At 40.6% G+C, this 17,703-nt stretch overlaps 1 protein-coding gene across 1 annotated transcript; it reads right to left on the bottom strand.

Annotated features, from left to right (window-relative positions):
* Positions 1-6,746: 6,746 nt before the first annotated feature.
* TMEM52B (transmembrane protein 52B) lies at positions 6,747-15,719 on the bottom strand. Its single transcript, XM_079774532.1, has 5 exons — positions 15,144-15,719; positions 13,150-13,193; positions 10,871-10,909; positions 10,205-10,371; positions 6,747-8,278 (listed from the first exon to the last, which is right to left on the bottom strand). The coding sequence occupies exons 1-5, from the start codon at positions 15,420-15,422 to the stop codon at positions 8,034-8,036; spliced, it is 774 nt and encodes a 257-aa protein (XP_079630658.1). The 5' UTR covers positions 15,423-15,719; the 3' UTR covers positions 6,747-8,033.
* Positions 15,720-17,703: the final 1,984 nt, after the last annotated feature.

The following is a 17,703-nucleotide window of genomic DNA, read 5'->3' as shown; positions in this document are numbered from 1 at the left end:
GAGGATAAATCTCATTTTGGTACATCAGCATAAAGATGATGAATATTCTATTGATTCTCCCCTAAGACCTCCCCTAAGCACCAGCCATTTAAAACCCCTGAAAACGAAGGTCTCAGTTCTCTCTCCCTCTAGAGAGCATGCCTGTGCCGTTCTCTCCCCCCTCTCCTTCCCCCACAGGCACTTATCTCCTAAACTTCAAGAGACCTCAGGAGACTTGCAACCAGGGGAGCAATAGGCAGTGGCAGGTTGGTCGTCCAAGGCTAACCCCTTGAACCTGTCTCCGGTGAGCCTTTTCTCTGACTTCCCAGTGGGCCTGGGCTCTCCTGTTGCTTCTATGCCCTGCCTAGTTCCACTGTCCTAAGTGTTTTTGCTGTCCTCCATAAATTCTCGCTTGCTTTTCTACACTCTGTCTCTTGATTGAAATCTTTCCTTCAAGAAGACAAGAATCGAGGTCTCATCATCTCGTCTCTAACACTATTTCAATGTGTCATTTCTTTTTCTTAATATCGTTCCACGGTTATGGAGTCTCTTTAGTCCTTGGGGAAAAATTCAATAGAAACATTAGAATCAAGTTGAGGGAATTTCCTAGAAGGTAAAACAGTAAGACAAAGATGGAAAGAGGGCAAAGGGATGTAAATTCGAGTTTCCACGTTCAAATACTAGGGGTCTCAGAGAGAATTCAGAAAAATGGGGAAGGGGAGTTAGATTTTATTTATAACAGCTAGATATGCCTTAAAAATCCTAAGGGAATTTCGTGACAAGGTAAATTATCATTTAAAGTATAAGAGTAATACATGGCATTCCTTAAACATGGAAACCAGAATTTCATTGCTTGTGTATCTGTTTTCAGGAAGCACCTGCAAAACGAGTAAGTAAACCAAGAAAGGAAAAGATATGGGATACGGGAAACAGGATTTGACACGCGAGAGCGATGACGATAATCTCCAAGGTAGTAAAAGTGGTTAATAGTTACTAATGTTTTAAAGTACAAGCTTTATGTATAGTATGTGTATATTAACACATAGTCCTCACATAATAATGTAATATACTCATTTTATCCCAGTTTTACAGCAAGAAATTGAACTATAGAACTATTAAGCAACTACACCATGATCGATTGGACAAGGAGTAAGGGAAAGAACCAAAATTTTAACCCATAAAGCCTGCTTCCCATTAAACTCATATAATCAAAATCTCTACTATAAAAATCCGTGGCCATGACGCCGTCACTCCGTAACGACCCAACGCCAAAAGGCACCTGCTGAATATCATATGATTTCTTCATGCAAACAAGTAAGTGTTGCTCTGTTCAATTCTCATCTTCCAGCGAAGGTCAATTTAAGTGCTCCTGAGAAGGAAAGGTTAGGGCAGGAAACTACTCTTATCTCCGTCCACAACTGTCCTCAAGGTGGGCACGTGTGGGTGGGTGGGGACTTGATGCTGGGTCCCGCAGCACTCGTGGTCTGGGTCTCGCGCGATTTCGCGTGGTGGGCCTCTAGTTGTGATATAACTATATTTAGAAGATAGGAGGGCGCAAGAAATGTTCAGATGTGATATGGTAGTGTGGGGTTCCGGAACGAGCCACCCCAAGATGTGCTTCAGGAAGGCAGATTACTTTGAGATTTTAGATTAGTCTCAAGAGAAACTTCTACCCCTCTTCCCCTTGACTATCTGGAGGAGTTTGAATTAGAGACCTTGCCCATAAGAGATTATCAGAGATAACTGTTTTTGACCTATCAATGTATAGGTCAAGGCAAATTACCAATATTGAATGTCTGCTCTTCTTATCATCCTGCAATGACCTTTGGAAGCCCCAAGGCACTTTACCTCACCATTAGCTCAGAATGTCTTGTAGACCTCAATCCCTTTCTATCTCTGAACCTCTCATGTATGCAGGGTCTCGGACTCTCTCATGTGGGTGGGGTTCCTGAGCACAGATTAACTTTGATTTTCTCTTGTCAATCTGCCTCCTGTTATTTTGATTATTCCAGCCAGCCAAAAAGAACCAGAGGGGTGAGAGGAATTTTTCCCCTTCCCCATAGTAGCAAAGATAGGGATCATGGTAATAATAAAATGGCTAAATTTTCATCTTCTACAATGCAACATATGCATAGTATTTGGAGAAATGTAGAATTTGCAGAATCAGCTAAAAAGTAGGATGTTTTCGTATATGTATGTGTGTGATGGGAAGGTGCTACTTTCCTTCACAAGCATTGTCGAGCTCTTGGACGTTTAAATCTCTATTAATGTATACATTTGATGAAAGGAAATAAAAATTAAATTTAAAAATAAGAGCAAAAGGTTTCTCAGGTTGTTGTTTAAAGTCTTAGGAAGTTGAGTGTAAAACCAGCTCAGACACTCTGCTCCCTGCAAATTACATCACTGCTCTGCAATTTAGCCTCCAACACACGGAGTTTGGAGAGCCAAATGGTGCCCTGTGGGCATTCACATGGTAATGTGTACTTGCCAGTTATTCGACTTTTAATAACTGTTGTCCCCTTTGAATTGAATTTGCATTTATCTGCTTTGGTATTTACTGAGTTTGAATTTATAAACACGTTTAAGAGAGGGAAAGGGTAGTTAGTACTCAGCTTTACCACCTATGATAATTAGTATTAACACCGCAGGGGAGAGCAAATTCTAAATCTAGTGCAAGAGGGGAGTAAGAGAAATCCTGTACAGGCAAGTTAGATATGCAAACTGATTCTCAAGAGAGGTCTAGATACTTGGAATAACTACTGAAAGGAATGGAAAAATTACTAAAGAAAACCTAGCAGAAATGGTAAATGGTTCAGGTGTGTTGGAGATCATTAATATCACTTGTCCAACAAGGACTGTAATCACCAAAGGGTAACGTGAACAATTAAAGCATGAGTACAGTAAAGCTGAAATAAAGAGGTGTTAAATGTAGCCCTCCTTATTTTATAACTTTGCCTATTAAGCTTTTATGAAAAAAGTTGAAAAAGTAGTGTCTGTGAGGTAGATAGTTCAAGAGCCATAATAGTCTCCCTGTCTTCTACATCTCACATCTCTTCTCTCCTGACACCCAAAGCATCTTACAAGCCACATGATCTCTCTCCCCCTTCAAAAACTTAACAATGTTTTCCAGAGCATGCAGGATAAAGATCAAACTGCTTAAGCTCCTATGCAATGCCTTCCATAAAAATGCCAACCTATCTTTCCAGATTCATTCTTATTATATCTCTTAGCATTTTGAACACTCTCCATGATTCACATTCTCATTATTTCTATCTTTGCTCATCGGCAGAACATGCTCATATACTATATGTCTAGTGTTTAGAATTCTAATTTGTCAGGTTTCAGCTCAAACACGACCACTTTCATTTCAAACTCTTAAAATCATGAGGTGATTTTCCAAGGTGGGAAAGTATAATTCTGGCTTCACCAAGGTGAAGGTGCCACCAGCAGGACCTTGGCCAACATTACTCAGAGACAAACATGCACAATATTTCCCACAGTGGAACTCTCAGTATATCTTGGCCAATCCATAAATCACTCAAATTGTTTTCCCAGACAGCCTTCTCAAGGGCAGATTTCCCATTATGGCCTCTTGATTGCCTTCCAGACAATCTGCTTATCCAAGGAAAAGAAAACACAGCTTGCTGTTCCCAGACTTTGTAATTTTTCTCCCCGTCTCTTAAATTGGTTACATAAACCCCATTTTTGCTTTATTCCCATATACCCATATATAAGTAAACTCTTTTTTTTAAAAAAAAAGTTTTTTATTTATTTCAGAGAGAGGAAGGGAGAGGAAGAGAGAGATAAAAGCACCAATGATGAGAGAGAATCATTGATCAGCTGCCTCCTGCACGCCCCCTACTGGGGATTGAGCCCACAACCCCAGGCATGTGCCCTGACTAAAAATCGAACCCTGACCTCCTGGTTCATAGGTTGATGCTCAACCACTGAGCCATGCCAGCAGGGCAAGGGTCTCATCACTTTTAACTAGGACTTTTACAATAGGCTCCCAGGTGGAAATAAGACCGGACTTCTTCACACTTCAGCTAAGATCTCAGACTTTCACCAGAATATCTTTCTAAAACACTGATCACATTATGAAACTCTCCTGCTAAAAATACATTAAGTAGCTCATCATCTTCTAGTACAGTGCCTGAATTATTTAGTACAGGCTTAACAATGGGCACTTTTTTTTCTCAGCTCTATACTCTCTTTCCATTTTATAATACAAAATTCATATAAAACTTTTGTATTGTACTAGTAAAGGGAAGAAGCTAGTAGAAAATGAACAATTAAAGAATAAGCAAGAGGAAGAAGAAGGAAGATGGGAAGTTGATTATCTCGTTCGTAACCACATACAAGCTTTATCTTAAATTAAGTTGGCTTATATTTTACCAAGTTTATGAAATGCCTTTTCCCCATTTTAGAAATCACTGTCTCAAATTCACCCCTAAATCTGGTCTTCTCCAGTCTTTCCCATCATAATAAACACTAATACCTTCCATGTATTGGCTCAGCTCAGTGATCTAGGAGTCATTTTTTACTCATTTCCCTTTCCAACCTATCAGCAAATCCTGATGATGGTATCCCAATATATTTTTCAAATCCTTACAGTTATCACTACTTTCATCTCTAATATCACCATGGTAGTCCCATCCATAAGAATCTCTTATCTACTCTTCTTCAGTAGCCTCTCATCTGGTCTTCATGCTTTCATTCACTACTCCAGTCCCTTCTCCTGTAGCATTCACTCACTGTTAAAATTCAAATTGCATAAGTGACTTACTGTTTAAAATCATTCAAGGACTTCTTGATGCATGTAAAATATAGTCTATACTCCTTGCCCCCAAGGCCCCTTGCTTCTCTCAGACTCCATTTTTGCAGCTCCCTCCTAAGCTCACTAAATCAGCTACTCTAGTCTTTTTTCAGTTTCTCAAATTTACCAAACAGTATCACATCTTTGAAAATGCTCTTTCATCACTCTGCCTTTCCCAATGGTTCTTTGCACTCTTTATGATATATATATATATATCTCAAATACACACACACACACACACACACACACACACACACACACACACACTAGAGGCCCGGTGCATGAAATTTGTGCACAGGTAGGATCCCTAGGCCTGGTGGGTGATCAGGGTCGATCAGGGCCTTCCGGCTGCCAGCCAGGGTCTCTGTTCCCTGGCTGCTGGTGGGGCCTCCTTTCCCTGGCTGCTGGCTGCCAGCCAGGGCCTTCCTTCATTCCGCGCTGCCCCCTGGTGGTCAGTGCACATCATAGCAAGTGATTGGTCTCCAGTTGAACTCCCATGGGGACAATTTGCATATTAGGCTTTTATATTTAGAGATTTGCTTTTTCTTAAGCTCTGTGAGGACTAAGAGTCAGAGACACTGTGTTTCTTGCACACTTTTATACCTCCAGTTGCCTCAGCACTATTCTTGGCACATAATTTCCGTTGAATCAAATGTAATACAACACACAACTAGAAATATTATTATTGGGAAGCAGGAAGGACGTCTATTTCATTTAGACAGAAGGAAAGAGGAAAGGAGAGGTTCAGAGCCACAAGGGTTGTAGCTTTGGGCTAGGAAGTTACCTGAAAGCTTTGATTTCCTCTCTAAACTAAAAGGACAAATCCCCTGCCTAGAATTAATGAGTAGGTTATGGGGTGTGAGGTTTGAAGAGAGATATTGAAATTTGAATAACTACTGAAAGGAATGGGAAATTTACTAAAGAAAATCTAGAAGAAATGGTAAATGGTTCTGGTGTGTTGGAGATCATGACCTTGTAAATGACCTCAATCAGCAGAGTTGGGAGGTTTTCTGTAGCTCTTCTGTTCAGCAGTGTAGGCTTTGGGGAGAGATCAGTTAGCTTCAATGAACCAATGTTTAAAGTTTGAAGAATAGGTGTGAGGAAAGTTTAAAGGGGTTAAACTTTCTTGAGAAAGTGGTGAAAATGATTGAGCTGATTAACAGATATCTTAGGTAGAGTAGATAAAGAGGTGAAGCCACTTGGGTGCTACTAGCTTGTGACAAAATGGAATGGTGACAGGAGTGAACTCCATGTGGCTGCCAGAGGGGCAAAGGGGCAGGGAAAGATGGGGCAGAGAGATCTCTTTAGAATAAGATAGGATTTCTTCCAAGATCTTGTTATACCTGACAACATTTTAACTTAAGACTATGGTATCTTGAAGGACAGATGAGGCAAGAATATTTCACAGACTGTGTGATAATAAAGTGATTCATTTGGCAGCGGCAAAACAAGGCCACCTCAGGTGCTATTAACAATTCATGCATTTCAACAATTTCCAGGGGCAATTTGATAAATGACCCAGGAAAAACGCAGATCACCAGCAGGTTATACTCAGAATAGCTTCCCTCTGGCGGGGCTGAGTGAGCATTCCTCCAAGAATGTACTTAATGAGGCATCGACTGCACTAATCAGCCATTCCTGGCTCTGTAATGTCTCCCTGAGTACTGGAGCTAATTTCCTAATAAATGACTTTGTTCAAATGTTCCCTACCTCTACACAGAACATATTAACAGGAGTTGCATATCTTCAGTTGTTTACCTCAATTAACAAATATTATTGATGAAGTAAAGCGACTTCAGGTGTGACTTAGCAATAACATAGCAAAAGGAGAAACCAGAGGATCATGGCAGGCAGGTGAAAATCAGACATCTGTATCAAGAATAATAAAATTAAAAAAAACCACACACGTGCATAATACTTTACAAATCTGTCATATATACTTAGTTTATTTGACCCTAACATCAAACTTGTCAGGTGTTGTCAACTGTCTATCGTACAGATGAGAAAACTGTGCTTTAAAGATTCCATTGGGTTATCTAAGGTCACTGCTGAATATAATTCACCTCCTGCATTTTCCAATAGTATTATACTTTGGAGGTAGTATACTACATGGGCAGTTTAACATGACACAATGGGATGATGCCTTGGGGAGGACTTTCTTTAGGCTGGGTTCAGTTTGTGCTCCAGGAAATGGAGAGGTGTGCAGATAGGAGAATGCATTTCTATCATGGCGCCACAAGGTGGCAGTAAAGGCCACCACTAGAGACTAGTGCTTGTCACTAGACACTTGGTTTCAGGTGGTCAACACAAGCAGGAAGGAGAAAAGAAGCAAAGCAATGCTATTCTTTCCAAGTTAGAAAAGGGTGCGTGTGTGTGCTCAAGCACGTGCGTGCATGCCTGTGTTCACAGGGCAGAGGAACTGAAAATTGAATAGAACTGTTACTGCACTCTGTGCACTGTTCAATACCACTGCTAGGTAGGACCAGAGTGAAAGAAAGACCTTTATATCTGGCATTTCAATGAGACTGTGTTCTCCTAGCCCAGTGGTCGGCAAACTCATTAGTCAACAGAGCCAAATATCAACAGTACAACGATTGAAGTTTCTTTTGAGAGCCAAATTTTTTAAACTTAAACTATATAGGTAGGTACATTGTTATTAACTTAATTAGGGTACTCCTAAGCTGGCCTTTGCTAAAAACTCAAGGGGCCAAAGAGCCACATGTGGCTTGCGAGCCGCAGTTTGCCGACCACTGTCCTAGCCCATACTGCAATCCCACCCATGGATTATGGATGTCCAGTTAGGTATTGCATGGTGTCCAAGATTATCATTGTCATTCAGTGTAAAAGTGTGTGTTCCCTCAAGAGGAAAAGTGAATTTGGTACATTAATGCTTATGGCTCCTCAAGTGCATTCTACCCAGGAACTGGCAGAGAAGAGCAACTTGCAGTACCGTATGGGTAAAGGAACTCAATAGTTGAAGGAGTTCAAGAAATCTTTGAAACATTGCTAGAGGTTAGTTGCAAATTTTGGTATTGGATAAATAATGAGAGTTCTCGATTAGAGCATTTCATATCAGAAGATATATGTGGCTGGAAATGAAGAGTTGGAGTCCATGTTTTCCACTAGATGATGTTTAGATTCATCCTAAATCTTCTGAAAGGTAGCAAAAATGTTCCATGTGTCCATCTTTACTGACTCTGCGGATACCCCCACCCCATTTATAAAACCGAAGTTCCCATCAATTCGAAGCGTGTTCTCCTTGAGGAGACACCTTCTCCATTGGAGGCAGCTGCTTTTCTTCTGGCACTGAGGGTAGGTCAGGTGCTTTCGGCCCACACCTGGCAACCGTGAAGCGACTCATGTGAAGAGCTTCCTCATACCCGGGGAGGGTGTCCACGGAGGAGGGCAGCTGGCCCAGGGGGCTGTGGGAGTGGGCCACCGCCAGGATTCTCCGAGCCGCAGGGCCAAACACTGACTGCAGGGCTGGTGAGGGGGGGAGGAATAGAGCTAAAGTAAATGTGACATCCTCAGAAATCAGACTTACAACACTCTAAAATTTCCTTCTACCTCACAACTGACCAAACTCATTGTCAACTCTGTTGTTAGGAAATGTTATGAAAACCCTGTGAAGCTTGTTTAGAAACCAACTTCACTTTCTGCCAAAAGACCCTGTCTTCTCTGGTATCCTCGAATAATCTAAATTGGGTTCCCATATCCCACCATCGTTGGCAGATTTTGAACCCTTTAGACCAGTGGTCGGCAAACTCATTCGTCAACAGAGCCAAAGATCAACAGTACAACGATTGAAATTTCTTTTGAGAGCCAAATTTTTTAAACTTAAACTTCTTCTAACGCCACTTCCTCAAAGTAGACTCTCCCAGGCCGTGGTATTTTGTGGAAGAGCCACACTCAAGGGGCCAAAGAGCCGCATGTGGCTTCCGAGCCGCAGTTTGCCGACCACTGCTTTAGACTGACCCACTGATCTTGCAATCTCCTTAGAAATACTTATTTCTGCCTTATTTATCTTTTCTCAAAGTGATTGGGGGGCAGGAAAGGTGAGCAACAGCACACCATGTTGTTCTCTTTGCAAAATAAAAACCACAGTGTTTTGCCACTTGTCGTTCTGCCTGGTATTAGCACTCCAATTTTAGTAAATACTATACTATAAAGAAGAGAATGGAAGAAAATGAAGTGTCTTATGATCACCAAAAGAATGTTGAGGCTCATACTTTGTGTATCAAGATTTGGAGAATAGATCCCATCTGTGGTAGACAGTTAGATAGATATGAGCAAGGATGATGGGCCAGGTCGAGAAGGTCACCAGGGTGAAAAGCCAGGTGCCCAGCAAAACTGGGAAAACAAGAACCTCACCCCCAGGGTAGCATTTCCTCCCCTAGCATATCTCTGATCCTGCCCTTTAGACCCCTGCAGTTCAGACTGACCTTTCCTCTCTTGGCATGTTGCTAGTTATGAGGGTTAGACCCTCCTTAGAGGGGAACAAAGAAGGGAGCTGGAGAATAGCCCTGAAGCATTAAGCTCCATGACAGAGTTTCGATCAGCACAAAACACACCTAGGCCTCGGTTGTGTTTCAGCCCCAAGCCCAGAAATGCAGCAAAACCAGACACGAGGCGCCAGGGCTGACATCATCAGGACCAAGTGCATTGACTTATGACCCCTCTCCCCTCCACCACCACCTCTCCCCCCCCCCCCCCCCCCCGCCCCAGCCCATTTCTTCTACAGCTCACTTCCTCTACCTCTGACTTTTTTTTTTAATCCCCCCACCCTTTGTTTGTTTGTTTCTTTCTTTCTTTCTTTCTCCGACTTTCTAAATAAACTTTCTCTTATAAAATAAAAACACAAAAAGACTTGGAGAATAAATAACTAAAAGTACACATGACAAATTTCACTAAATATATAAAAATTCTAGATAGAACATGTGGATTTCTACAAAACCCAAGACGTTTTGTTGTTGTTAATCCTCACCTGAAGCTATTTTTCCATTGCCTTTTAGAGAGAGTGGAATGGAGAGGGAAGGACAGAGAGACAGAGAAACATAGCCAAACTAGCTAGGGCCCAAGACATTTTTGAAAAAGGGGTATGCTTAGAGCTTAAGCCAATTTTATTAATCTCAACTATTTATGAATCGGGTCATTCTTCTCACAAAACGTTTCCAACATCATCTCCAGCATTTCCTCTCTTCCTCCACTCTCTCATCCGACAAGAACCATGTTTGCGAATACAGTGTTGCTGACAGCACAGGTCACTGCATCACCAGGCTTCTGGCCATTAAACCTCCTCTGAGTTACAGCTTCTTTTACTGTCCAGCCAGGTGTTCTTCTACCCTTGCACCATCCTGATCGCGTGTTTAAACCCGGCTCCCTTCCCGTGTCAACAGTCCGGGTACTCACAGGTGATGGTGCTCTGCAGAGTGCTATCATGATCAAAAGCGATGACGGTCACTTCGTAAGGCGGCCGGCCCTCATCTTCCCCATTCTGCTGGCGACTCAGGCAGCAGCGGAAGCACACAGAAGTCAGGCCGCACAGGAGGAGCAGGGCGCCGATGACCACCAGCAACCTGCCAGGGGCCCACCAGCACCGAGAGCTCTGGGTTCTGCCTCCTTCCCTAACCTTGGCCTCATCAGCCTTCCCTGTCTGCCCTTGGATTCTGGTGTGAATCTTGTGTAATTACAAGATGTTAATTCCGGGGCTCTCACTTCACATATGATCCTTCCTTGCTTTGCCAGCAGGACAGTAAATTTGTTAGAAAATTAGCCAGAGGTTTAATGTGATTTGGAGGGGCTGCTTTTTACCTTACTGAAGTAACCTCTGTGAGCTCTTTTAGAGCTGATCTGAGAACGTGGACAATGATCGGTTGATGTTGGCCGGGGAGGTGGTATTGAAATAGGAAATCCTGGCGTATTGTCACACAGGGTGGTGATGAAGTAAGGAAACGACTCCATGCGATGCTGTGCAAGTAAGTAGGCTGGCGGTCTCATGTACATTGTTTGCCTACTGTCAAATATATTTAAACTAAGAAACAAACAAAAACAGTGGTTATTGTAGCTGAAACTTACCATATATACCAGAGATGTACCCAATCTGTGGTCAGGCAACTATGAAGAAAGGATAAAGTTTTTGCAATAAAAATATAGTCAATTCCTGTTACGATTCCAGAATCAAAACAATGAGTCACAATAATATGATCCCTTGTTATGACAAAAGCATCCCAGGCTATATTAATTTCAATGTAACCAGCTAAATCTATTGTGTAATGGGATGCTTGAAATGGTTTTATATGACGGATGGCAGTATGTAAATCATTTTGTAAACCATTATAAGACAGACGAAAGAAGTGCTCATGAATTAGTATTCATAGGAAAGGTAGCCATGACTATTGTAAATAGTTACGATGACAGTTACCAAGAAAGAACTTCCAATGCGAGTTTAAAAGAGTTGAGCCTAGACCTATGAACCAGGAGGTCACGGTTTGATTCCCAGTCAGGGCACATGCCCGAGTTGCAGGCTCGATCCCCAGTATGGGGCATGAAGGAGGCAGCCGATCAGTGATTCTCTCTCATCATTGATGTTTCTTTCTGTCCCTCTCCCTTCTTCACCTCAATCAATAAATATATTTTTAAAGAGTTTGAAAATTGGTATGAAAGTTAACATTGGTATATATTTGAGATTAATAAAATTTGAACATAAAGAAAATTTCGGTTATAAGCATGAAAGCAATACAACGAAATTTGTAATTTATGTATTGCAAGTTGTTGCAGGAAGAGCCACCATAAAAACTCCCACCATATAAAGGACCCTAAATTTTCACACCCAGAATCAAAACTGATATACATGGTGGCTGAGGCCAAACAAAAGGGGGAAAATGTAGAAACCAAATTCATCATGATGAAAGCTCATTAAATATTCTGAATTAACTAGGACAGCTATACATTTTCTCTATTGGGATAAAAATATAGATTGCATGAGAGAAGGAGTATGGGATAAGCTAAGGAGTGGGAAGGGGAAGTAAAGGAAAATGTTTGTTTATCTTTAAAGACAAGTAAATTTAATATTACTTTCTGATATGTTTATCTATTGAAATGCACACTCTATCCTCTCCGTGGTTTCGCAGTTGTGGAACATACCGTTGGCATTTCCACTGAACAATGTCCCCTCCAGGTTTTCTCACATCCCCTGACCCCCACCCCCTTTTCTCCTATGTTGTTCATCAGTTTATTTTGCTCTTTAGATTCCACATATAAGTGCGATCATGTGATATTTGTCTTTCTCTGACTGGCTTATTTCACTTAGCATAATAATCTCCATTTGAACATTCCCCTTTTGTTCAAAGCCCTTTATAGTTCTACGTTGCAATTCTGATTCTATTAAAATGACTCTTCCTATGGTGATGTCTAAAACCTCAGAGAGAGTGTGAAAGTAACCAAGGCCATCACCATTTCCCTTGGGTGTAACGTATTTGCTATTGAGAAACTCTTCCCATGGCTAAATATGTGTTTTCCTTCAGCCTGAGCAAATCTTTGGTTGAAACTGTCATTGATTTTTTTTTACTAGTTTACCTCTAAGTGGAATGAATCTTTTTCTTTTTTATCTTTATATCCTTTGTGTCTACATAAGACCTAATTGTGATAGGTTTAGATTAAGGGGTAATTATCTCAAAGTAATAGCTAAATAAAGACTGCAATAAATATTAACATGCCCTAAAACAGTGGTTCTCAACCTTCCTAATGCCGTGCCCCTCTAATACAGTTCCTCATGTTGTGATGACCCCCAACCATAAAATTATTTTTGTTGCTACTTCATAACTTGTAATTTTGCTACTGTTAAGAATTATAATATAAATATCTGTGTTTTCTGATGGTCTTAGGCGACCCCTGTGAAAAGGTCATTCGACCCCCAAAGGGGTCACGACCCACAGGTTGAGAACCGCTGCCCTAAAAAATAAAATACTCCAGATTTGAAGCGGTGATGTACCTTTGGAAATCACCCACATATATCTGCCTATGACTAAGATATTGAATCCAGTCTGTCTCCGTGAGTCACTAAAAATCATGAGTAAGAAACTCTACTGCAAATCTCTATGACTGCATAAATTGAGATGATTAAGTCGGCTGCTTTTAAGACTGGCTTTGGAAAAAATGCTGTCAGCAGTGTTATTCTGAGTATTTAGGATGACAAAAATGCATGTCTTTATTTTGGGATAACCCATCCGTGGGCTAAGTGCCCATTTAAGGAGAAATAAGGGAAGTCACAGATATCTGATGACATTTTGACCCTTTGTGTATTGATGTTTTTGTCTGTCTCTCCTTCCTCCCCAGTTGGATTTTCAGATACTTACTGTTCAGGACTGACACAGTTCTCCTCACATCTTGCCCAAGGAAGCTGCAGGAAGGGAAATAGTCTCAGACAGGGAAATTGTCTGGTCTTCTCTGCCCACCAACCTATGACTGCTATGTTAGATCAGTTGGTGAGAGCAGGGTAAACTCGAGGACAAGGTCATAGGGTCAACCATGTTTAGGGCTGTTTGTTTTCATCTCTCCTATACCCATTCAATTACTACACTTGAGGTGGGAGAACCTGGAAGAACAAATACCTAATCTGTTTGTTTTTTTCTTATGGTGGTGGTTGAGCATCACTGCCTTGTGAATGAGAGGCAGCCTTTATATAAATTCCTTTGTCCTAGAAATGTCCTGATCTGTCCCTCAGGATACTGTGACTGTCTTCCTAACTCATTCCCAGTACAAAATGAATTCTGCCTCACTGCTCTTTTTCATTCCCTCGGTACATTCATCACTTACCATGCAAGAGAAGGCGAAGGGAAGAAAACTTATTGAGTAGCTACTATATGACAGTCAGATGGCTAGTAATTTTTAATATTTCTTAACATTTCATCATGATAACCATGTAGGTGGATATATTTAACCTTATTTTAAGTGGTTAAGGAACTAAGGCATAGGGGTTTAAGTAACATGACCAACTGCACACACCTCTTGATGTGGCCATAACTCAAATGAAACCCAAATGAACCAGGGACAAATCTGCTCTAACAGCTCCTTGGCAGTGTTAGCCAGTCCCTTCAACTCCTTGTAAAGAAAGCAACTTCCACTTCTCCTACCTTACATTTTGGCTGACTTTCTCCTTCAAAAACCTTTCTAGGTAAACTTTTGTTCTAGAAACTTTTTCCCAATAACTTGAAAGACTTGGTATTTCAGGAAATCAACAACAAATACAAAAAGGTCCTCTTAAAAGGGACAGAGATTTACATTTACTTGGGGTTTTATGGGGCGGAGGGGAGGGGAGGGGTGGTGGGGGGAGCGCACACATACTCCTAATGTATCAGGAAAGGGCTTTGTAAAAGATCTAACAGCTGCCTTCTGCTGATAATATTTGTGAAACTACTGGTTTTGTTTTAATTTAAAATAGTTGACCACTAAGGATGACAAAGTGTGAGTTTCTTCAACCCAGTTTTGGTACTTTGTTTCATTTTCTTGACTAAAGGCTAGAAACACCTGAATTTCTCAGCAGATAAAATGCCTCTTTCAGGCCTGTTGCAAAAAAGAGAAGAAAAAGAGAAAAGAAGGGAAGGGAAGGTCAAGGGAGAGAAGAAGCAAAAAAGAATATACAAGAAAAAGAAAAAGAAATGGGTTTTCAGACATTAATTTAAATGTTATACAGGAAGCAAAACAGACAGCCCACGCCCTGCTAGAAGTGGTACAGGAACCTGATAGTAGGCAATTTCTTCATTTGCTCTCCTTAACGGATTTCATAGCTGTGTAAACTTCCCCTTGATAACTGTTCAGAATCCCTTAGTCCAGTGACCCCTCTCCCAGCTAAATGAGTTACTCAGAGGCTACTGAATTTTAGTGGGGAGAAAAAAGAAAGATCCAAAGTATTTTTAAAGAGTTTCCCCTCTTTTAACTTATTTCTGATATGGAGGCACCTTTAAATTCCAAGAAGAGCATTAGGGCTGATGTGGGAAAGTCCATTTAGGAGAATTACATACCTAGTTTTGATCATTTGCTTGGGAATTTGAGGGATGAGTGATAAGATATTAAAAGAGAGAAATATGCACACAGAAGTGGCATTTCTAAATTGCCATACATATCTGCCTTGTATCTACGGTCGCCCTAATTTCTGTCCCATTTCACTGATGTTGTCATTCGTCACACCTGCACTATGTCACCCTATAACACAAAGGAAATATTCTAGTTATTCATTTGCCACTGCCTTTTTGGTCTTCACCCCTCATTCATTTTCCCCCAGATTCTTCTGAGAGTTGGTTTATCCAAGAAACAAAAACAAAAGCCTTTTTCCTGCATTTTCACAACTTACCTGGATGAAATACACCAGGGTAGAGGCCAACACGGTGTGGACTCTCAGTCTCATGGGGCTGAACTCCTGAGTCTCCGGGATCACGCACTGGGTGTCCGTTACCTCCTTTCCATGTTCTGCTACTTCCTTTCCATGCTCTGCACCTTGTCTGACTTCTTGACCTAGAGGACTTAGGAGAGAAACTTTTCTTAGCAATAAATCACTGTTTTCTTTTCTCTCTTTCTCTCTTCTTGTTCCCTTGGGCTTTTTATTTTCTGTGGTCTTTCCTTTCCCGTTCATCCTGGCTTCTTTCTCTTTTCTATTCCTGTTTTTAGGGTTTCCACATTTGCTTCCCTTTGTCTTTTCTTTCCTTCTACTATTAATCCTTTTCTATATGTCTTTAGCTTTCTCTCAATGCCCCCAAGAGAAAGACGTTTGACGAGGACACATCAGTCCTTGGAATTAGGAATTTTTCTAGGCAGTGATGAGAAACTTGACTTGGAAGAGGATCAAAGAGAGATTATTCTTCTCCATCAGAAAAGAAGTGATACTCTTGGTTCTTCACCACAGCACACCAGGTGACTGTTGAAGGTTGAAAGTCACCCTGCCAAACTCCATTCACTCACCCTCCACGTGATTAGGCCTCCTCTCTTGCTCTTTGAAACCCTCCCCTTCACTATGTTGATAATCAACTCTCCTGGTTCTGGATCATTTATTCCTAACTATTGGAGGAGGACTGAGAGGTTGCCAAATGAACTGGAAAGCCATCCCATCTTTGGAGAAAGCAGATTTGGAGATTAGAATTTCTGGGTCATGTCCATTAAATTCCTGTCCACTCTGACTTCAATTCCCATTGAAATAAATAGTCAGACAGACTTAAAAAACAAACTGGGTTCCAAAATTTCTCTCTCTCTCTCTCTCTCTCTCATAAAATCTTAGGTAAGAGTAAAAAGAAACACATATGGAAAAAACATAGAATATTTGTAAAGAAACGTATCTATAGGAACAAATGAATGCTGTTTACATGAGTTATACTTAAGTTGGTAATCACTTACTTAATACAAAGTATTTCATAAGAAAATTAGACATTAGTTTATGGAAATGTATCTATTTCATAAGAACTGAGTAAAACCAACTTTCAGACCCTTTCTAACTCTGAAAGTCTACTTTTATTGAGTGATTGTTCAGGGGAACTGTTGAGAGGGATTGAGTGTCCAAGAGCCCTCATACCACATGACAATGTAATATAAGAACGGAGAATATAAACTTATTCTTTTTTTAGCTAAGGAAATCAGTGAGATAAAAGTCTCATATGACACTGATGATTCAAAACCAGTCAGTTCCAAAACTAAATGAGCAGTACCTTTTTTTTTTTAATGTAAGGAAATTGGTGTTAGGATGAACAGTATTTTCCAAATTTCAGCAAAAAGCTTGGCAAGGTAGGAGGTGTTTAACAGGAAAAGAAGAGCAGGACTCTAATCCAGACCCTCCACTGAGTTATTAAGTTGTTTCCCCAGTCTTTAATTTTCTCATTCATATAAGGTATCCCTCAAAAATGTATACACACACTTTGAATAATTATAAAGGCAGTGTTTATTAAAATACATTTCATTTTCAAAATTGAATTATCAGCTGATAAAGTGTATACAGTATACATTTTAGGGGGGGGGGGAAACCTATATAATAGGAGTGGAATGTCCACTTGCCTGACCCAGATCTTGTTTCATGGAGAAAATACAATCAGAGAGACGAAGGCATTTTGATTATAATATTTCTTTCTGTGAACATGGGTAACAACATTAACCATTTATTTCTCTTTGTTGTTGTTTTTTTTGAGAACACACTCTCTCTTTTTTTAAAAAAAATGTTTTTATTGATTTTAGAGAGAGGGGAAGGGAAAGGGAGAGAGAAACATTGATCGGCTGCCTCCTACACACCCCCTACTAGGGATCAAGCCTGCAAACTGTGCATGTGCCTTGACTGGAAACCTCTCAGGGTACAGGATGGCACCCAATCAACTGAGCCACAACAGCCAGGGCTCTTTCTCTTTTTCTTGTCAGAAAGACAGTATTGCATCATGGCTAAGAATCCAGGCAGATTTTCTGGGATTAAATACTTGCTTTGTCACTTACTAGCTGTGTTATATTGGGCAAGTTATTACATCTCTCTTTTGGTTAAGTTTCATTCCATATAAAATGAAGTGACAATAATAATGATGATTTATAGAGATTAAGTAAGCTAATGTGTGTGAAATGTATATAATTGTCCCAATATAAGAAGCATTACAAATGTTAACTATAATGACCTTGATTTCCACTTAGTTTTACCAATGACCTTCACCTTCATGGATAACTGATGTCCACCATGCTTCTCATTGTTACCATGACCAAGTTTTACGTATTCTGACATTTTAATTCATGAATAGTTTCCCTTGCTATCCTGGCCATCTCTTCTCTCAATCATTCCAGCCTTCACCCGCATGAACAGGTTTGCCAATTAACATGACCTTTTTTCCCTCCCAGAGCACTTTTCTGTCATGTGATTACCATCACCTTTTTGCCCTACAGCTACTTAACAGGTT

This window comes from Cnephaeus nilssonii (assembly GCF_951640355.1).
Source record: "Cnephaeus nilssonii genome assembly, chromosome: 6".
Taxonomy (NCBI): Eukaryota; Metazoa; Chordata; class Mammalia; order Chiroptera; family Vespertilionidae; genus Cnephaeus; species Cnephaeus nilssonii.
This window is presented reverse-complemented; position numbering and strand designations above follow the sequence as displayed.